The 22,773-nt window shown below is 41.7% G+C and overlaps 2 protein-coding genes across 6 annotated transcripts in view; one reads left to right on the forward strand and one right to left on the reverse strand.

The window, feature by feature from the left end:
• The first annotated feature begins 23 nt into the window (after window positions 1–23).
• Window positions 24–3,113, forward strand: NAT8 (N-acetyltransferase 8 (putative)). Its single transcript, XM_061431904.1, is given in 2 exon segments — window positions 24–2,805; window positions 2,807–3,113. Coding segments are annotated over 2 exon segments (705 nt in total). The 5' UTR covers window positions 24–2,166; the 3' UTR covers window positions 2,873–3,113.
• Window positions 3,114–4,020: 907 nt separating this feature from the next.
• The window catches only part of ALMS1 (ALMS1 centrosome and basal body associated protein), a 189,712-nt gene continuing 170,959 nt past the window's right edge, over window positions 4,021–22,773 (reverse strand). For all 5 annotated transcript variants that reach the window (XM_061431900.1, XM_061431899.1, XM_061431896.1 and 2 more), the window contains 7 exons: window positions 16,198–16,315; window positions 13,962–14,165; window positions 13,292–13,521; window positions 12,386–12,569; window positions 8,324–8,387; window positions 5,279–5,378; window positions 4,021–4,087 (listed from right to left, as the gene is read on the reverse strand). In XM_061431900.1, coding sequence (XP_061287884.1) covers window positions 4,043–4,087; window positions 5,279–5,378; window positions 8,324–8,387; window positions 12,386–12,569; window positions 13,292–13,521; window positions 13,962–14,165; window positions 16,198–16,315 — 945 coding nt within the window. In that variant the 3' untranslated portion in view covers window positions 4,021–4,042. The remainder of the gene's footprint in view (window positions 4,088–5,278; window positions 5,379–8,323; window positions 8,388–12,385; window positions 12,570–13,291; window positions 13,522–13,961; window positions 14,166–16,197; window positions 16,316–22,773) is intronic.

Here is a 22,773-nt window from a genome sequence, read left to right on the forward strand (position 1 = left end):
GGTGAGAATACAGGAAAGAGAGGGTAGGGACAGACAGGGCTTCTGGCCCCTCAGCTTGACCACTAGGATCTGATTGGTTAATATTAGAGACTCATGAGGGTTACTCAGCTATACTCTGGAGCCTTCTATTCTCTTTTGGTTCCTTGTTCAAATTTTGCTTAACATTGAAATGTTATAAATGGCACCTTTGCGGTGATCTCTTTCACAAGTCTGGTCTCTGGAGCATCCTCCTAGTTGCTCTTGCCAGAAATCTAGCTGTCATCTCTGACCCCTTCTTCATCCTCAGATTAGCATTAACTTGTCATTTCTGTTCCCCAAAGATACTTCCAAGAGGGCCAGTTTCCATCCATGGCCCCATTCTGGTCCAAGTTACTGCTTTCTCTTGTAGGATCCCCACTAGCCTAGATGGCTCCTTTGTGAACAAAGAACAAGGCACCCCCTCAACACTGACACAACCTGCTGGACACACAGCTCGGTGGGCAGTGACACCTTTGAGCAAAATAAGAAAAAGATGCCTTTTCCTTTGGTCAGACTCAGCTCTGTGCCAGGGCTCGTGGATTGTAGTTCCCACAAGCCTTCCTTGACAAGGTGATCTTGTAAAGTGAGCACCTGTGTATCTGTATCCAAAGGCCCTTCTGCTTGGACCGCTGCACTAGCCTCTGGGGGGCAGGGGGATATAGATTTCTATCCCGGGTCCTTTCAGTCCATTTTCCACAGGTCACCAGAATCACACACACATATCACACAACTCACCGCTACCTCTGGTTATGTTACGCCCCAGCTAAAAGAACAGCAGCGGGCTCCTGATGTTCTTAAAACAGAGCCCAAACTTTGTAACCTGGATGATATGCCCTGCATGGCCTCACCCAGCTGTGAAGGACCTTATGTACTGATCCAGCAGAACTGGACTCTGGCCTGTGATGACAGAGTGCAGGGTGAGGGGTGAATGCTCCAGGGTCATTGCAGGTGTACGGTGGGGCCAAGCATGGACATCAGAGAGCACCAAGGTGCCAGGTGAACTGCCATGGTTGGGGGTGTAGGCCAGCCACAAGGGCAAGGACCCCTGAGCTGTTCCAAACCCTGCGTGACCCCTCCAGGCTAATTCCCCAGAGTTCAGAGAACCAAGAATGGGCTTCGTGCTCTATCATGGCCCAGCTCCTTGAGCTTGGGCTTTATGATTAACAAATATTCGGAAGCAAGCCAATGAGGCCCCAGGCCCCAGAAGTAGGACAGGCTCTGCAGTCTCTCCTGGATGCCAGTCGGATGCTGAGGACAGAGGCCAGGCAGAGGCTGCCCTGGACACTCCAGGCTCTTGTGACAGCAGGTGAGAGGACATGGGTGGAAGGACTGCTCTCAGGTGTGGCCTGGAGCTCCGGACTCGCCTGGCCTTCAAGGCTGGACCGCTTTTGGCGTTACGCCTCATGCCCCCTCAGCAGCCTGAGAATCTGCAATCAAGGGGGAAGGAACATTTGCTGTTTCCAAGTAGTTGGAAACACAGGCTTCCCTCAGTGTATGGGCCCTGAGAGAGGGACCAAGAGGAGGACGCATACGTGGCTGCTGCAGGGAGCGCCAGTGTATGGAGAAACTGAGACGAGGGCTAGGGAACGGGGAAAGACGGGAGGACACTTTACAATCAGAGCTTTGTTTATGCTATTTCATTAAACCCTCTGAACAACTTCTGAAGGCAGATTCTTAGGGATTATATAACATGCCCAAGATCACGCATGAAGCCATGATCAAATGCAGGTCTTTCGGACTCTACACCTTCTCCCAGTCGCTGTGGCCTACTTCCTCTTGGGTAGAAGCAGAGACACATCTTTGAGCAGGGTCTTCCTGGTTCTGCTAAGTGGGCCACTCACATGGCTTCCTCTTTCTGCCCCAGGGCTGCTGGGCAAGCATAAAGGGGCACCTAGGTCTTTCCTGGTGGCTCAGATGGTAAAGCATCTGCCTGCAATGCAGGAGACCTGGGTTCAATCCCTGGGTTGGGAAGATCCCCTGGAGAAGGAAATGGCAACCCACTCCAGTATCCTTGCCTGGAGAATCCCATGGACAGAGGATCGATAGGCTACAGTCCATGGGGCCGCAGAGTCGGACACGACTGAGCGACTTCACTTTCACTTTCAGGTCTCTCTTGAACTTCGAGATCCAGACAACCAGAAGTCTTCTATGGCTCCTTATCACATCCGCAAATACCAGGATAATGACCGCAAATGGGTCATAGACTTGTTCTCTAAGGCGATGGCTGAGCACATTCCTACCACCTTCCGCCACATCCTGAAGCTGCCCCAAACCCTTGTGCTCTTGCTTGGGGGACCCCTTGCCCTATTCCTAGTCTCTGGCTCCTGGGTCCTGGCCTTCGTGGCCAGCCTCGCCCTCTTTGCTGCCCTGAGGTTCCTTGCCAAATACCCCTGGAAGCAGTTTAAAGTCATGTCTTTGCACACAGACTTGTCTGACATCACTAAATCTTACTTCAGTGAGAGTGGCTCCTGCTTCTGGGTGGCTGAGTCTAAGGGACAGGTGGTAGGCATAGTGGGAGCACTGCCTGTTAAGAAACCCATCCTGCAGAAGAAGCAGTTGGAGCTGCTTCACCTATGTGTGGCCCCTGAGCACCGAGGTCAAGGGATAGCCAAAGCCCTGGTCAGGACTCTCCTCACATTTGCACGAGACCAGGGCTATGGTGAAGTGGTCCTTACCACCAGCTTGCTGCAGCACTCTGCCCAGGCCCTTTACCAGCACCTTGGCTTCCAGAAGATGAGCCAGTTCTTCTTATCCACAAGCTGGAGGCTAATTTCTATCTCTCAAATTTCAATTTACCTACTACCTCCCCTCTGCTCAGGTCTCTCAGGCACTGGAGCAGGGAGGGGGCCTGTGATCTGTTTTCTAGCAGATTAGTCAGGAGGAATCTTCTCTGCTGCAGAAACAGGCAGCCCCTGAAGTCTCAGTGTGATGGCAGGGTAAAAGCTTATTGCTTGTTCACGCAGGCGCTGGTGGTGGGGTGGCTCTGCTCCATTCAGTCTTTTGGGATTGCTACTGTTTCATTTATCTAATGCCAACAGATTGTTGCGTGAAAAACTACCACAAAACAATAATAAACCTTTTTCTTTGGCTCATGAGTCTGTGGGTCAGCAGCTTAGGCTGGGTTTCCCCTTTGGTGTCCAGGTGTCATGCTGGGGATCCTCCCCACTTTCAGTGAACAGAAATGCAAAATCATATGAAGAGGGCGTGGAGAAGGCGTGTGAGAAGAATCCATATGAGAAGGACTGGGGCCAATGATGCCGTCAATCTGTCATGGTCCCCAAGGTCTCTGCTGAAGGGGAGAAGGCAGCCAGTGACAGGACTAGACCTAGAAGTGGCACCACCTGCGGCTCACTGGCCAGGACCAGGTCGTGATTTAAATCCAGCTACTGCTGTCTCCTGAGCTGTGCCTCTAAAAGCTAGCGGCCCTGAGGGAAGTTGGAGTGAGGCTAGGATGTGGCTCTGGACCCAAGGTGCCTGTGTCTGCCGAGTCTCTCTGGCTACTCAATGGCTACCTAAGCAGACACTGTCTCCACAGAATCAACAAAAGGGCTCTCACTACATTACATGGCATTTCTAAAGAAAGACCACATTTTATCTAACAGCCCATTTCCCTTGACTGGCACTTTTAGAGTGAAGTCTCCCACACACCCCTGGAAACACTGCATAGCTCCTGGCACCTCTCCAGAGGGAAAATAAAAAACCTTCTGCTGCTTGCTTTACTATGAGTCATCAGAAGTTATTTATTTTCTATAAAAACACATACAAAAAGGGACTTACTCTTGGCTAGAAGTAAGGTAGTATCATTGTAACAAATATCCTTGTGGGTAAGGCCACTGTGGAGAAAGTACTGCTCCTAAACCATTAATAATCTTAGTCATTCTACCCAAGACTCTTTAGAAGGTAACTATTTCTACATTACACATGGACGACAAGCTTTATTAAACCAGACTCATAAAAGTAAGGATTATGTTCCTCCAAGCTGATAAAATATAATTCCAAGGCGCTGAGGAAAATACTCTTTATTTCAGTCCCAAGGAACTTTTCTCCCCAAGAGTTGATTGGTCACTTTCTGTGGAAGAAAAGAAAGGGAAGAAAGAAGTTAGATATTCTTGCCATCAGAGGCAGACAGCCACTCCTCACCCTAGACGTGCTGCTGAAGAGACCAGTGTGGTTCTCCCAAACCTTATCTTTCCCAGCTTCAGAAGATATGGTAATTATAGTAAAAAAATACTTCCTCAAGTGTTTAGGAAAGACCATCTACAGTCTGTGATAGTCTACACAGAAACATTACATTAATATAATCCTAACAGACTAATCCGTCCGTCAGTTCACACACAGCGCAAGGAGAAGCCTGGCCTCGGGACGCTGGCGCACCACCCGGCGGCGCAGCAGCGCCCGTGCCTCGCACTTGAGGGAGCCCAGCCCGAGCAGCTCTCCAATCCCACATGGGTCTCGCACGAACTCGTCTCTTGGTTCCTGACTTTCAGAGTCCTCTGAGGGTGAAACAAGGGGGTTGGGAAAGAAATGAGAACACCTGAAGGACCTAGACCTTCAGGTCCATCTGCTTTCTCAAGGAATTAATTGGCAGCAAGTCCCCTGGCCTGTGAGGTTCTGGGACTTGTAGCACCATTGATTCTACGGGGGCTATGGGTAGGAAATGGTGGTGGCGTCAAAGCCCCGCGTCCCCAAACTACCGACTTGTATGCTACACTTGGACATTTTCCAATTTATCTGAAAAGCTCTAATGGTATATGATTTACCTATAAGGGACATAAAACTACCATTTGGGACTCAAATGAAAGCCCAACAATTCTGAAGGATGTGGGGATTTCCAGCATGGCATCTAAACGGACACCTAAGCATGAAATTTGGTTTCACTCCAAATGTGTCTGGAAGGTGACTTATTTATCTACTGAATAATTTTAAAAAATTAAAAAAAAATTTTTTTTTGGCCACACCACGCAGCATGCGTGATCTTGGTCCCCAACCAGGGATTGAACCTGTGCCCCTACAGTGGGAGCACAGAGTCTCAAACACACTGGACCTCTAGGGAAGCCCCTGAAAGGAGCCGTTTTTAGATTTGCCTTTTTAGATCTTCAGATTTGAAATCTAGTTACAGATGCTTTTGTCTTCTAAATTTCAGTGGTGGTACATGTATTTATTAGCTTAAGTTCACTCTCCAAATTCGGCTAATTCAAACAGGTCTCGATTTCTCTTTCCCCTGGTAAACCTCATCAATCCTGCTCTAGGACCGACTGACCTTTTTATACAGCTGGGCTCGCAGCCGGTACGACTTATATTCTGATCTCCTCTTTTCTTCTTCTCTCTTTTTCTGTACTTCAGGAAGCTGTTCATAAATCCTTAGAAATGGTACCGGTGGAAAGATAGAAAGCAGTGAGGTTACTGACCACAGAGGCACACAATCACTTCTCCCCACATCTCCTAAGCTCTGCCACTCTCTAGGCACTCAGTCCCTCAGACAGGCTGTGGGCCTGTTGTGGGCCCAACTTCCTGTTAGACACTTGGACATAGAGAACCCTGGCCTAGGGTGTTCAAGATCTGGGAAGAGACACAGATAAACAAAAACATAATAAAATCCTGATGATAGTGGTCACTTCTGGGAAAGGAGTGGAATAAAGGGTGCAGATGAACTTCTTGGCACTCTATATGCACAAATGTATGGTTTCAATATAACATAACGACTACGTATTACTACCATACTTCTAAAGATGAAAAATAATGCAAAAAAAGTACAATGGGTCATATCTACAAAATGCTACGCAGGGTTATAGGAAATGGAAAAAACTTATTCTGACGGAAGGAGGTCAATGAAGACGAAAAGGAATAAGTTTGAGGTGGGTCTTGAAGAAGTTAGGAGTAGAAAGGAGATGGGAGGAGAAGGGAGTGTTGGTAAGAATGGAGTCAAGGTTTCATGGAGACAGTGCAGGGGAAACAGATGGGGTGAAGGTCTCGTAGTCAAGTGAAAATCTTGGGCTCTGTCCATCACGGATTGGATGCCACTGATTTTAAAGAACCATGTTTTGAGGAACAGGATCAAAGATGCATTTGATATATACACTTTAATTGGAAATAATCTAAATTTCCAACAAGAAAACAAATAAATTATGGACTATAATAAAATTATTACAAAGCACGAAATGTTTCAAATAGCTTTTACAATATGGGAAAACATTCACAATACTCACAATATAGGGTTAAGCAAAATAAAACAAGCTACAAACTTTTGTATATAGTATGATCAACCATTTGGGGAAAAAGAAGTATTGCATTGGCCAAAAAGTTCCTTCAGTTTTAAAGTGAGAATAAAAGACATGCTTTTCATTTTCACTAAGAACTTCGTTGAACAGTGTATTCACTGTTTTGTTCTACGATCTTCTGCCATTTTCCAGGCAACTTCATAATTCCATCCTCCCAAAACTTTATCTTTTTGAGCAAAGAACTGTTTCAGGTGCCTTTCACAGTCTTCCAGGGAATTGAGAAATTTTCCATTAATTTTATAAAGACCAGAATAAATGTAAATCTGAAGGTGCAATGTCTGGGGAATATGGCAGATGAATCAAAACTTCCCAGCCAAACTGTAACAGTTTTTTCTTGGTCAACAAAGAAACATGCGGTCTTGTGTTATTCTGATGAAAGATAATGTGTTTTGTGTTGACTGATTCAACAGAATTAGTCTGACTCACTTTTCCGCGAGTGTTGCTTTCAGTTGGTCTAATTGGGAGCAGCACTTGTTGGAATTGTTTGGTTTTCGAGAAGCAGTTCACAGTAAAGGACTCCCTTCCGATCCCACCACATATACAACATCACCTTCTTTGGATGAAGATTGGACTTTGGTGTGGTTGGTGGTTCATTTTGCTTGCCCCATGATCACTTCCTTTCCATATTATAGTACAGTATCCACTTTTGATCACCCATCACAATTTGTTTTAAAAAACAGAATGTTTTTGTTATGTTTAATAGAGAATCACATGCAGAAATATGGTCAAGGAGGTTTTTTTCGCTTAACTTATGTGGAACCTAAACATCAAAGTGATTAACATAACCAAGCTGGTGCAAATGGTTTTTAAAGACTCAACATTTGATTTGGATATACTGAATACATTGGCTGTCTCTGCTGAGGTATAATGTTGATTGTTCTCAATGTCTCAATTTGATCAAGATCAACTTCAACTGATCAATCCCATCACCTGTGGAACTTCCAGCAAGAAATCTCCAGCATGAAATGAAACTTTGTAAACTACTTTTGATACATTCGATAAGTCACAGCACCTTCTCCATATATTGCACAAATCTTTTTCTGCACTTCAGCTGTGTTTTTATCCCTCTTGAAATAATAAAGTATAATATACTGAAAATTGCTTTTTCTTCCATCTTCAATATTAAAATGGATACACAAAAATTCACCAGTTTTGATAAGTTTTAAAATGCATTCTGATATGACAGACAGTTGTCACAATACAACCTAACAAAACTGTTTTGAAAGAAGTTAAAGACAAGTAAGTGCTGCTAGAGCCATCTTCTGGAAAATACTGAATTTTTGCCAACCCACTATATGCATCTATGTAAACACAAATACTTTTTTAAAAAGACTACAAATGGTGGCAGTGTACACATGATTCTGAAACTTTATTTCAAGTTTCAAACTTTATTTAGCTACAAGCCTAATGTGTTGTATCTATCTCTTATTATATTGGATACAATTCCTAGAAAAAGAGCCCCAAATAAGTATTTACTTTTATTTCAAAATATTTTTATTTATATTTAAGTTTCTAACAAAAACAAGCCTGACTAAAACATAAAAATTCATGGCTGCTGCTGCTGCTAAGTCACTTCAGTCGTGTCCGACTCTGTGTGACCCCGTAGACGGCAGCCCACCAGGCTCCCCCATCCCTGGGATTCTCCAGGCAAGAACACTGGAGTGGGTTGCCATTTCCTTCTCCAATGCACGAAAGTGAAAAGAGAAAGTGAAGTCGCTCAGTTGTCTCTGACTCTAGCGACCCCATGGACGGCAGCCTACCAGGCTCCTCTGTCCATGGGATTTTCCAGGCAAGAGTACTGGAGTGGGGTGTACACTCTTTGTATTTTTTATATATGAGGCATCCATACCATGATCTGCTAATTTTCATTCCCATTTTAGAACCATAAGTGAGAAACTGTTTTTATAGCTAATTTGCTCATAATGTTGTAACTAGAGCATAATGCCTTTATTCTGGGCCAAGCTATAGCTCCTGACCATTCGGGGCCTGATTTATACTTTTATAGTTACTTATTCTTTTGGCCTTACCGTTTAGACCTCTGAATCATTTCCTTCTTTCCAACCGGCCTTTTCTTTTGGGCTGCCAGGAAGCCTAAGCAAGAGAAGAGATTTCTTTAGTGGATTGTGCCATTTTTTCTTTGAAGTGAAGTATAGTTGATTTACAGTATTATGTAAGTTTAAGGTGTACAACATAGTTATTCACAATTTTTAAAAACTACACCGTTTATAGTTATAAAATATTGGCTCTATCCTCTGTGCTATACAATACCTTCCTGTAGCTTGCTTATGTCTGAATCCCCAGTCCCTATCTTGACCCTCTCCTCTTCCCTTTCCCCACTAGTATAACCACTAGTTTGTTCTCAATATCTGTGAGTCTGTTTCTTTTTTCTTATATTCTTTAGTTTGTTGTATTTTTTAGATTCCATATACAAGTGATATAATACAGTATTTGTCTGACTTAATTCACTAAGCATAATAACCTCCAGATTACTCCATGCTGTTTCAAATGGCAAAATTTGATTCATTTTTATGGTTGAGTATCAAGTGGTATCACCATACCACACCTAAAAACTGTGGACCTGTTTCCATACCAGACCCTGAGAGCTGGACATCTGACCTGATTTATCTCTGTGTTCATTTCAAAAGCACCTGGCATTTGGCAGAGATGTTTTGCAGCTGTGCTTTGGGAGATACATGTTTTGAGAGATATATAGTGGTCAACTGCCCCAAACCATTTCTGACTTGACCACAAGAACAAGCCTGCGTGGATGCAACCTGGAAGTGTTCAAAAGTGACTTTTGCTTCATGCTAAGGTCTCTGTCCAAAGGGGGCATTTGTACTCTGCTAGGCATAAAGTTCCAAAGAATAGCAAGGAGAGATAAGAAAGCCTTCCTCATGATCAGTGCAAAGAAATAGAGGAAAACAATAGAGTGGGAAAGACTAGAGATCTCTTCGAGAAAAGTAGAGATACTAAGGGAACATTTCATGCAAAGACGGGCTCAATAAAGTACAGAAATGGTATGGAACTGACAGAAGCAGAAGAGATTAAGAAGAGGTGGCAAGAATACACAGAAGAACTGTACAAAAAAGACCTTCATGACCCAGTTAATCACGATGGTGTGATCACTCACCTAGAGCCAGACATCCTGGAGTGTGAAGTCAAGTGGGCCTTAGAAACCATCACTACGAACAAAGCTAGTGGAGGGGATGGAATTCCACTTGAGCTATTTCAAATCCTAAAAGATGATGCTGTGAAAGTGCTGCAACTCAATATGTCAAGAAATTCAGAAAACTCAGCAGTGGCCACAGGACTGGAAAAGGTCAGTTTTCATTCCAATCCCAAAGAAAGGCAATGCCAAAGAATGCTCAAACTACTGCACAATTGCACTCATCTCACATGCTAGTAAAGTAATGTTCAAAATTTTCCAAGCCAGGCTTCAGCAATATGTGAACCGTGAACTTCCAGATGTTCAAGCTGGTTTTAGAAAAGGCAGAGGAACCAGAGATCAAATAGCCAACATCCACAGGATCATCGAAAAAGAGAGTTCCAGAAAAACATCTACTTCTGCTTTATTGACTACGCCAAAGCCTTTGACTGTGTGGATCACAATAAACTGGAAAATTCTGAAAGAGATGGGAATACCAGACCACCTGACCTGCCTCTTGAGAAACCTGTATGCAGGTCAGGATGCAATAGTTAGAACTGGACATAGAACAGACTCCTTTTCCAAATAGGAAAAGGAGTACGTCAAGGCTGTATATTGTCACCCTGCTTATTTAACTTATATGCAGAGTACATCATGAGAAACGCTGGGCTGGAGGAAGCACAAGCTGGAATGAAGATTGCTGGGAGAAATATCAATAACCTCAGATATGCAGATGACACCACCCTTATGGCAGAAAGTGAAGAGGAACTAAAGAGCCTCTTGATGAAAGTGAAAGAGGAGGGGAAAATTTGGCTTAAAGCTCAACATTCAGAAAACTAAGATCATGGCATCCGGTCCCATCACTTCATGGCAAATAGATGGGGAAACAGTGGAAACAGTGGCTGACTTTAATTTTTGGGCTCCAAAATCACTGCAGATGGTGACTGCAGCCATGAATTTAAAAGACACTTACTCCTTGGAAGGAAAAAAATTATGACCAACCTAGACAGCATATTAAAAAGCAGAGACATTACTTTGCCAACAAAGGTCTGTCTAGTCAAAGCTATGGTTTTTCCAGTGGTGATGTATGGATGTGAGAGTTGGAATATAAAGCTGCGTGCCAAAGAATTGTTGCTTTTGAACTGTGGTGTTGGAGAAGACTCTTGAGAGTCCACTGGACTGCAAGGAGATCCAACCAGTCCATCCTAAAGGAGATCAGTCCTGGGTGTTCATTGGAAGGACTGATGTTGAAGCTGAAACTCCAATACTTTGGCCACCTGATGTGAAGAGCTGACTCACTGGAAAAGATCCTGATGGTGGGAGGGATTGAGGGCAGGAGGAGAAGGGGACAACAGAGGAGGAGACGGTTGGATGGCATCACCGACTCAATGCACACGAGTGTGGGAAGACTGTGGGAGCTGATGATGGACAGGGAGGTCTGGCATGCTGCGGTTCATGGGGTCGCAAAGAGTTGGACAGGATGGAGCGACTGAACTGAACTGAGGCACAATCTTTACCATGTGCAAAGGACCATGGAGGACTGTGCATGCCCTGGCTGCCCCTGAAAATCTCCGCCCGTTTCCTCAAGCCCTAAGCAACCTATCTGCCTCCTAATCCTCAATTCCCTTACTCCGCTTCTCTTTAGAACACGAGCTCTACTGGGACTTCCCTGGCAGCCCAGTGGTTAAGACTTCACCTTCCAGTGCAGGGGGTGAAGTTCAGTCTCCGGTTGGGGAGCTAAGATCCCACATGCCTCTCGGCCAAAAACCAAAACATAAAACAGAAGCAATATTGTAATGAATTCAATAAAGATTTTAAAAATGGTTCACATCAAAAAAATCTTTAAAGGAAAAAACAAACAAAAACATGAGCTCTCCGTTCTCCATTCCGTGATCAGCTAATGTTCTGCTATGCTGAGCCTGGTCTCATTCAATTGACAACTGTGACTCTGGGCAAAGGATCCATTGAGGGGATCCTGACCCTTAGGGGATTGGTAACAGAGGATTGTGTCTTAAGAAGGAAGAGTGTGTTGCTCAGGAACTGAGAGGGAGCAGCTAGGGCTTTGTGCCCCTACCCTGAGCTGGCAGTGCAGGCTGGTGAGCAACGGCAAAGCCAGGGTTAGACGATGATGACTATGACAGCGGCCTAAGGCTCCTGAAGACACAATGCTGTGGCACAGACTAAACAGTGAGAATTGAAACACTGACCTGTTTACAGGTAAGGCAGTGATTAAAGCATTAGGGAGTACTTTACAGTGTTCACAGCTTTTGCATATTATTTTATTGAGATATTACATCTAGCATAATTGTTATGAGCACAGAGTCTAGCACCAGCCCACCTGGGTTCAAATCCGTTTGGGCAAGGTACTTAATCTCTCTTTGCCTCAGTTTTCTTATTTGTGAAACAGGGATATTAATAGTATCCACCCCATAGAAGTGTTATAAACATTAAATAAGAATAATGTCTGAGCAAAACACAAGAGCTCTGTAAGTATTTATTATTACCCTTTGAGGGAAGCAAGCCCCGTCAAAACATTATACTTTTGGAACTAACTTGTTCATGGTGACAGAGCTGGTTTTTAAAAACATTATTCTCAGGAATTCCCTGGTGGTACAGTAGTTAGGACTCCACATTTTCACTGCCGGGGACCTGGGTTCAATCCGTGGTCAGGGAACTAAGATTCTGCAAGCTAAGTGCCCATTCTCACTGCACACTCTCATTTTTAAGATGTAGTGACAGGGCAAGATTAACTGTGCTTTTCTGGATCATGGAAGTGCTGAGAGCTTAATTAGGCAGGTTCTGTTATGTAAGGAGATTTGAGTCTCAACAAGCAAAAAGTCACTTTCTGAACTGTAACTGGCCTGGCACTGAGCAGTGCTGCCTTGCATGAAGCAGACCCTGCCCTCTCTACCAAGTAACAGGAGAGTGAACAGGCAGAGCGTACCTCTCTTACGGAGCAGGTGCACGGGGTCCCGGTAGCCCTGCCAGTCCTGCACGGTGTTGAACAGTGCCTCCCGCTCACTCTGTAACATATTCTGCAGCTTCCTCTCCTGGACTATTAACTTCAGGCGCTTTATCCGCTCCCCAGAGCGGGAGATGAAGTCCGGTCTGTGAAGCTGAAGTGATTCCTGAGGAGAAGAAAAAGCCCCCCAACCTCATATTAATGATGCAGTCTTTTCTCCAAAGGCCTACAAAAACAGTACCTGCCCAGCAGGTTTGGAAAGCCTATTTGTAACTTACAGAAAATACCTAGAGCTGAAGGATGATCGAACAACTCCCTGAGTAGGAGAATTCCAGTAGGAAAATCAGAGGGATCAAAGAAATGCCTTTGGAATAAATCAAGAACTAAGATTATGGCAATTACAACTCTCCCCAATGTGGATGGGATAAAGTTTGGCTCACTGTGCGATTTTAAATTTCCCTTCAAAGAAATACATCATTAAATAACATTTTCTTTGGGTCCCAAGTATTTATAAAAAAGAGACTTGGTGCCTTTTAAACCCTGTGCTAAGTAGAAATAGGAGTTATATAAATGGAGGAACAAACATAAGGCTGATGCAAACATCAGGCCTCTACTACACTCCCCATGCAGGTATCTATCTACAAAACCCAATGAGTAGCTACACAACATCTTCCCTTCTATTGCCTTGCCCCTCTCAGATACTGAGGGTGATATGTGATTTATACTACTAATAGTAAGGCAGCCTTTGATTAATGAGTGTGAGAACAGATGAACTGTGGAGGTGCCCGAAACAAGGGTCACATGACTATACTTCAGAATGCCAAGTCACAGGTTTACCCTTTCTTCCTCCTTAAACATACAGCTAAAATTAATTCAATCTTACTGTACCTGGAGGGTTGCTCTCACAAATGGCTTCAGCGGCTCTTTGCCTGGGCCAGCTAGAGAACTGTGGCTGTCCATGTGCTGTCCCTGCCAGTTCTGTTCCCGCAGTGGCTCCCTCCAAGGTTTGGTGTTGGTTATTGGTGCAAACCAGGAGACACCAGGGCCATGAAGCTTGGGCATATTTTCCTTCTTAGGACCAGACTTCATATTTTCCACAGGAACAAACCATGAAACTCCTATAGGAGATATTTTTAAGAAAGAAAAAAGATTTTTCATTTTTCTCATCAGAAACATATGCATAATATAGGCTCTCAGAGAATCAGCTGTCAGGGGCCAGCAAAATGCCCTAGAGTCTGCTTAGTGCAGGTATATAGACTCTAACTGCAGCATTAAATACAGTCAGCCCTCTGTATACACGCATGCAGAATCCTTGCATTTGGGGGACAGTGCTAGGTCATTTTATATAAAAGACTTGAGCATCCATAGCCTTTGGTATTTAGGAGGGGTTCTCAATCCAAGCCCCTCCAGATATAGAGAGATGACTGTACTTTGAAAATGTGCCAAGGCGGTGCTGAGTGGTCAACATTAAGTTGTTTAGAAATGAAGAATCCTAGTGTTGCAAGAGAACAGAAATTCACAAGTTTTTCTACTAAGAAAGCAGGACTTAGAAACTGACCTTCACAGCAGGTCTTCTTGTTCTTCTTTAACTTTTTGTCCCCAAGATAACTGGTAAGGAGCCTCTTCTCTTCTATTTTTTCTTCTGACCAAGAAGTCACATCACTGTCCTCTTCTACTCTAGCCTCACTAGAACTTGGAGTTGGGAAAGTCATTCCAACATCTCGAGTGTTTTTTCTGACACCACTCACAATCTCCAAGTTACCTGAGGGTGAAGATCACAGACCTCTCTGAGAAAAGCCTTGAGATTTAGTTGGCAGATGCATTTAAGTCAGTAAATGAAAACTTAAAAGAAAATTTTAATCATTTATTTTCTATTCTGCAAAGAAAAAGTATTGAGATCTATAATCTTCATAACTACATCTGGTAAAACAGGGAATTCCCGAGTGGGCCAGTGGTTAGGGTTCAATGCTTCCACAACAGTGCACACGGGTTTGATTCCTGGTCAAGGAACTAAGATCCCACATGCTGTGCAGTGTGGCCAAAAGAAAAAGTAAATAAATAAATCTGGTAAAATATTCAAAACAATCATCGGGACACATTTTTAACAAGTATCATCATGTAAAAATATTTGTTGAAGACAGTGCTCTGAATGAGTATAAGCAAAAAGACAATGGAAGCAGAGTTGAAAGGTGATATAAACCGTTTTGGAATCACATTATTTGATTTACTACATCAAGCGTCTTCAAAGTTTTATTGTAATTTCAAATATGTGAGTTATCTTATTTTTAAGAACAAATTTGAGTTGTATTTTCTCTTATTGCCATCAGAAAGAATCCTAAACTATGATAAGTGATATACATCTTTTTCTTATTATGATGTCTGCATAAAGAATGGTAGTTTCACTGCTGCCTAAACTATTACCACTAGAGTTAAGTTTTTTTTTTATTCCACTTCAGTAAATTAAAAAAATTTTAAGGTTTCCGAACCGCAGGCTACTGACTCCTCTTGGGTGGGGTAAAAGGCTTTGAGAGAGAGAAGAGAAGGAAGATGAAGGTAGAGAGATGGAGATGTGTGTGTCTGTGGGAGGAGTTCACTTCTGTCAGTTTAGATATTAGAGGGAAAGAACTACTAATATGGATTCACTGGGAAAAAGATTTCAGTTCTGATCCCAAGTAAGAAGGACAGTAAATGCAGTCAACCAAGGTAAGGAAGAGGTTAACAGATGTAAAGACATGACTTGAAGGGAAAAATAATCAAGAGGCAGGTTTACTTCTGTTTTATAAAATCAAAAGATATAGGAAGTCATAAAGTGAAAGCCTCCTTCCCATTCCTGTTCTCCATTAAGTTTATAACCCTGTGATTCCAGAGAATTTTTGCACACATTCAAGCAATTCTCTTCATTTTTCAAATACATGTAGTAGCATGCTACATACAATTCTGTACTTTGCTTTTTTTTTAAATTATGTATCTTGGGGATCTTGACACATTAGTAGCAAAAGCTTCTTCATACTATGTAGGACTTCATTATGTTAGTCACTCAGTTGCGTCCGACTCTTTTGCAACCCCATGGACTGTAGCCCACCAGGCTCCTTGGTCCATGGGATTCTCCAGACAAGAATACTGGAGGGGGTTATCATTTCCTTCTCCAAAGACTTCATTATATGGATATACAATAATTTATTTAACAATTTAGCTACTGATGGACATCTAAGTTGATTTTACTTTAATGCTTATAATAAAACAATACTTCAGAGGTTAATTCTGTCATTAACTATTTGTCATTTTATACATTTGCACCACATATCTATAGGCTAAACTCCAAAAGTAAAAGTGTTGGGTCAAAGTAATTTTGATAGGAACTGCCAAGTTGTTAGTCATAAGGGTTGCACTCCCAACTTATACACCTCCTACAATGTACCTATTTCCATACATGCCTGCCCACAAACTTGCTATCAAATTTAAATTTTTGTCTGATAGGTGACAAATGGCATTTGAGTATATATTTTTTGTTAATTAAAAAATTTACTTACGTATTTCTTTTTGGCTGTGCCAAGTTTTAATTGTGGTGAGCCAGCTCAATAGCTGCCCTGCAGCACGTGGGATCTCAGATCCCCGGGCAGTGATCGAACCCATGTTCCCTGCACTGCAAGGCAGATTCTTAACCGCTGGACCACCAGAGAATATACTTGAGTACATTTTTAATCTTCATTTCTTTTATTGTGAGTGAGGTGAGTGTCTTATCACAGGTTTAAGAGCTACTTATATTAATATTTCAATGAAAATGTTTAATTTACCTGCTTGTACGCCCTTATTTAACATATGTGCATTTTGCTTGTTGCAAAGGGTAGAGTTCGAACTCCAAAAACTACTGGTAGAAGATGAAACAGAGTCAGAAGAGACATGGTCCGTCACCTGGAAAAACAAAAGAGATCCTGTTATCACTACTTGTGGTCAAAGGCATAGTTACCTACAGAATAAGAAAATATACAAGTTACCAAGAGCCCTTTCCAATCCAGTTCAAATGGCTGAGATGACATTGCCAGGAAGCTTGCAGCAATGTAAACACACTACTCCATATTTTGTGATAGAGAGGTGGACGCTGTAGTTAGATAAGGGCTCAAGCTGTTTCAAGAAGCTAAGACAAGACTGGGTGTGTTCCCAGGACTTGAAAACACTCTGAAGAGGGTGCTAGACAAAGATTAGCCTGGTGTGAGAATGAAATTCTGAAGTGACACTACCACAAAACTGGTAAGAAAGAGGGCAGAGGATAACTAAAGAGGCTGAGTGGTGAACTGCAGAGAGTGCTTTCCAATAAGATCCGACTTAGGCGTTTATTCAAGAATAAATGCCCAAAAGCTTAAAGGCCCTATGAGAAGTCCTGGATGTGAGGAATATTGCAGAAAGCACTTAAATATTTGAGCCCCAAAGGTTTTTTAGTTATATTCAGAGCAAGTAGAGCAATGAAGGGAGCTGATGGTGGAATGTTTGTGAATGACAAAGATTACCAAAATATAGTAAAAAAAATTTTGATATAAAATGGTATTTCTTAAAACTGGTTCATCAGAACACTCTCCTGAGAAAGGGTCCTAACCCAGAACAATGAATTGGATGTTGTAAGTGAGGGGTCTGGGCATCCACATTTTGAATAAATGCCAGGTGCTTGTCTGATTAAGGACGTTTGGTAGAGTAAATTGAAGCCCAAGTCAGGAAAGGAAACAGAGCATCTCCTTCCCTGAGCTAGATAAACTATATTTCAGGATCTTCAGGGAACTTGCAACAGATCCTGCAGCAGAGGAACTATGTTAAATGTCTGGAGACAGGAAATTAATTTTTAAAAAGAATAGCATAGCAAACTGCAGGCTTTAAAAATGATGACCTGTATAATTCCAGAATGGATAACAAATTTGATTATTTGCAAGTATATGCAGGTTAAAAAAAAAAAGATCAGCAAATTTTAGCCAAGATTCACTAAAGCAGGCAGAATAAAACCCTGCCAGGTTAGCCTTTTTTTTTCCTGGTAGATATGGTCATTTAACTGGTAGACCAGAAATATATAGCAGAGAACTAATTTGAATAACACAACAAAAATTCTCATAGCATACTTGAGGGCAAGATGGAGTTACAGGGGCTGAAGGATAAGCTGATGGAACCAGCTTTCCCATATAAAACATCCAGAAGGGACTAAAGGGCTGTCAGGATCCCTAATAATAACAGGAATGATAGGCCAAATCAAACAAGGGATAATTGTAAAGCCTTATGCATCAGACAGGAAGAATGGCAATAACTTTGATACAGTAGAAAAGCCGTGAGTCTGGAGTCCAAATACCTAAACCAGTCTCAGATCTTCCCTTTACTAGCTGTCTCTTCTTGAGCAAGCCATAATCTCTGTTGCCAGTTTCCCCATCTAGAAAAGGGAACAGCTGCATTCCTGAAACTATGCAAGTGTTACAAAGAACAAATGACTTAGATGCAAAAAATGTAAAAAGCTAATATAAAATTAGGAGACAAAGATCATGTTAAACCAATATGTATGAAAGTGTGGTGAGGAAGATTTGACTGACTGGTAATACACTATAATTTTTCTGCAGCTGTTTTTTAAAAAAGGGGAGAATAATTTACACACTAAAATGGACTTTCAATATTAATTGTCAAATACAAAAAGCAAAGTTTGCTGCCACTTTTGTGAAAAGGGAAGAAAATATATGCAATATATAGTTACTTGCTTTTATGTATAAAATACCTGTGAAATAAAAGAACCCAGATTGGAAAGGAAGAAGTAAAATTTTTATTTGCAGATGACATGATGCTATCTGTAGAAAATACTAAGGAATCTACAAAGTATTAAAACAAATAAAAAAGTTTAGCCAGATTGTGGAATATAAGGTCAAGAAGATAAAAAATCAATTGTATGTCTATATTCTTGTCAATTATATTTCTATATCCTGCTGCTGCTAAGTCACTTCAGTCGTGTCCGACTCTGTGTGACCCCATAGACGGCAGCCCACCAGGCTCCCCCGTCCCTGGGATTCTCCAGGCAAGAACACTGGAGTGGGTTGCCATTTCCTTCTCCAATGCATGAAAGTGAAAAGTGAAAGTGAGGTTGCTCAGTCATGTCCGACCTTTAGCATGGACTGCAGCCTACCAGGCTCCTCTGTCCATGGGATTCCAGCAAGGTGCAATCTGAAAATAAAATTAAGGAAACAAACTCCATTCACAGTAGCATCAACAAGAATGAAATATCAGCAAATAAATTTAACAACAGAAGTGCAAGACTTGTCCAATGAAAACTATAAAACTTTGGTGGGAGAAATTAAAGGCCTAAATAAGTTGTGAGATATTTCATGTATGTGGAATGGACAAAAGATTTGAATAGATATTTTACCAAAGAAGATGTAAGAGTGGCCAATAAACATATGAAAAGATTTCAACACCATCAGTCATGAAGGAAACAAACTAAAGTCACGGTGTGACACCACTTTACACCCACTAGGATGGCTATCACCAAAAAGATGTGCAGTGCTAAGTGCTGACAGGGAAGCAGAGAAACTGGAACCTTCACAAGCTGCTGCTGAGAATGCAAAATGATACAGCTACTTTGGAAAACATTTTGGGATTTTTCTTAAAAACTAAACATAAACTTAACATATGACCCAGCAATTCCACTCCTAGGTATATACTCAAAAGAAATGAGTCCACATAAAAATTTTTGTGTCTACACAAAAACTTCTACACAAATATTTGTAGCAGTATTATTCATATTATTCGCCCCCAATCAAACAATGCAAATGTCCAACTGGCCATCAGACAAACAAAATGTGGTAGAGCCACACAATACTAATCAGCAATAAAAAGGAGTACTGATACATACTGTAAGGTGAATCCTGAAAATATCCGTAAGAAGCTAGATACAAAAGACTAGCTATTACGTAATTCCATTTATATGAAATATGCAGAAAAAAGGAATATGGGAGTTTGTCTTGGGCTGGGAATGTGAATTGGTTATAAACAGGTATGAGACTCGTCTGGGTGACAGAAGTGTTCTAAAGCTGAATTGCGGTGATGACTGCACAGCTCCGTAAACTTACTTCAATAAAGCTGTTTAAAAATCTCTAAAGATATGCAAGAACTAGTAATACTGAGTAACTCTGAAAAGATGGGTGCCTGGGGAACAGGAGAGGGAAGAGACTTTATCAAATACTTAATGTATTTTAAATTTTGTACCATGTGATTGTATTATCAGTTTAAAAAATGAGAATAAACAAAAATAAGGAAGTGTGGCAATAAAGGTTTAATGGCTTTGATGAGTCAATAGGAGTAAAGCATATGTTAGGCCATAGAAGTGTTCTAGTTTACAGAAAGTGAAAATTGAAGTTGCTCAGTCGTGTCCGACTCTGCAACCCCATGGACTGTAGCCTACCAGGCTCCTCCATCCGTGGGATTTTCCAGGCAAGAGTACTGGAGTGGGTTGCCATTTCCTTCTCCACAGGATCTTCCCAATCCAGGGATCGAACTCGGGTCTCCCACATTGCAGGCAGATGCTTTACCCGTTTAGTTTACAGAGAGGAGGATGATAAATCTGCTGTCACTATCTGAGGCACACCATATGTAATTCAAAGCGACATGTTTAAATACAGGATATCAACAAATAGACCCAGAAGCTGCCAACTTAGGAAAGTGGAGTAGAAAGGATGACCTGTGAGAACTGCTTCAATGAGTGAAGACCTGAGAGAAAAACACTTCAGGGAAGGAAGTGGGGACCTGAGAAGTAGATTAGATCTCTTTCCTGTGCCTTCAGAGAGAACTGGGAACAGAGCCAGGAAATCTAACACAGGCAGATTTTGGATCTTTTTAAATTTTCAAAACCTTTGCCAACTAGTGCCTAGACAAATGAAATGAGATGCCAATGAGCAGTGAGTGAGTGGTGGAGCTGTGGAAGCAGAGGCTGGAGCACCTTATGGGGCAGAGGCAGCAAAGTGTGGATGGTCCTTCCCAAGAACGAGTCTGAGGACCTCCTGCACTTCCAAAGTACACGACTGGGCATGGTATGCACCGCTGGGTGTGAAAGAACAAGTGTTTACATCTGATTAAATGAGGAGTCTTGGTATGTGTGTCTGCTTCCACTTAAATCTTTCTGATTAAGTTCATTCCTGTCTGTAAAAAGGTAAACATTTAAAAATAGAAAATAGTCTAAAAATAAATTCTTGCTCAACAAGCTATATCTAGTTAACTCTCTAGCGTGGTAAAAATCAAAAGGCTAGACAAAAACAAGTGTTTTCAAGGATGTGGAGAAATGAGAATCTTCACATATTGATGCTTAGAATGCAAAATGGTAACAATACTTTGCATAACAATCTGGTAGTCAGTCCTTCAGAGGGTTAAATATAGACTTACCATATGACCCAGAGTCTATCCACTCATAGGCATATGCCCCAAAGAAATATAAGCTATGTCCACATAAAAACTTGTATATGGATGTTCACAGCAGCTCTGTTGATAGTAGCCCCACAGTGGAAGAAATCTAAATGTTCATTAACTAATGAATAGTCAAGTGAAATATGTATACTCATACAATGGAATATTATTTGGTCATACCAAGGAATGAATACATGCTACACTATAGATGAACTTTGAAAATATTAAGTGAAAGAAGCCAGTCACAAAAGATCACATATTATGTCCATTTACACGAAATGTTTAGAATAAAGAACTCTAGAGAGAGAGGGGAAAAAAGCAGATTAGTAACATAGCCAGGGAAGGGGCAGGAAGTTGGAAGAAGTGACTGCTAATGTGTATATGGTAGGTATTGAAAACACCTTAAAATTGGGATGATGGTTGCACAGCTCTGTATATACTAAAACCCACTGAACTGTACACTTAAAATAGGTGAATTTTATGGCGTGTGAAACATCTCAAGAAAGCTATAAAATGTGTATATTTGTGTACGCAAACTGAAATACAAGCAGTTTATGAATAAAGATTTATCTTTATTTGGAGAAAAATTGCTGCTCATGCTTGGTGGTCTTGTATCTCCTGTTACTGAATCAGGGATACAAGAACAAAGGAAGGTACCAACAGTGTCATCTTCATATAACAGTGAACAGTCCTAACAAATGTGGGCGCTGAATACTGTACATATGGCAGCACTGTATACACACTACGGCTAGAGCTAAGTGCAAACTGTTAGAATGATGCAGTCATGCCATGTTGACTTCCTCAAACAAGAATCACAATTCGCAGCCTTGCACTGTGTCTGACAATCTGTGCTGAGGACCCAACACAGGATAGAAGGCAATTTTTGCTGAATTCATTTACAGACGCTGTTGGTAACCCACAATAACCCACCTTCCTTAGTCCAAGGGAGAGTCTTAGGCAGCTCCTATAGTGGTCTCAGCATCCCTCATGGCCTGGAGGTGAATCAGCCCACTCAGTTCTCTGCAGTTGGGCTTACACATAAAGATTTAAATGACCACAAGTCAACTGACATTACCAGCTACCATGGTTTTTAAGCTTTCTGTTGCAGAGTTGAAAGGAGATACATACTGGCTGGCTTCTTCTGTTTTAATTTCTATTATTGTAAGAGTAAACTCACCTGTTGATGCCTGATTACAACTAAGAAAAAACTGCCACCATCTCAGAGATGTTTCAGGTTTTTTGTTGTACTTCTTAACTAAAATCTAGGTGAAATTCATTCCCATATTCATTGATCAGACACACCATCAGATAGACCCAGAAAAAAAAGGTTTTCAAGTAATTGCTTTTCAGGTGGAAACTGAGCTTAGGAAAATGTATCAAATGAAGGAAAAAGTCTATGTTTTCTTACACGACCTTCTACGGCTATTCTTCACGTATGAAGATTGTTATCGTTGACCTTCTGCCAGCAAGGTGCCTGCTGAGATACTTTTCTTTCAGAGTAATGGATTTACGCTAATTCATTTATAACTACTCTAGTACCAGAGATATACGTTGATAAAGCAGAGTCAAAATCAGAAATACAGTCAATAGCACCCAAAGACAGCCTTTCTTGTGAAAAGTTTTTAGATATGTGCAGCTCAAACTGGCAACTGTCAATTCAATACTAAAACTTATTAACCAGTAAAAGATGACACAAAGTGTGTACCCTCAAAATAACATTTTGACATAGATTTAATTCTGAGAGGCAAGATTAAATCTTAAGCAGAACTCAGCTGAGAACTATTACTTACCATTAGAAAATCAGAACTGGTCAATTATTTCTGCAAGTATGGTAGATGATAACTATAAAATATCCTGTCCCCTAAAATGTATTGTGCCTGCAGAAAGGTCCTCAGAAAATTTCTTTTCATACAAAAATGAATAAAGATTGCAGAGACGTAATGAACCTGGATAATGCC

The sequence above is a fragment of the Bos javanicus genome, chromosome 11 (genome assembly GCF_032452875.1).
Source record: "Bos javanicus breed banteng chromosome 11, ARS-OSU_banteng_1.0, whole genome shotgun sequence".
In the NCBI taxonomy this organism is placed as follows: domain Eukaryota; kingdom Metazoa; phylum Chordata; class Mammalia; order Artiodactyla; family Bovidae; genus Bos; species Bos javanicus.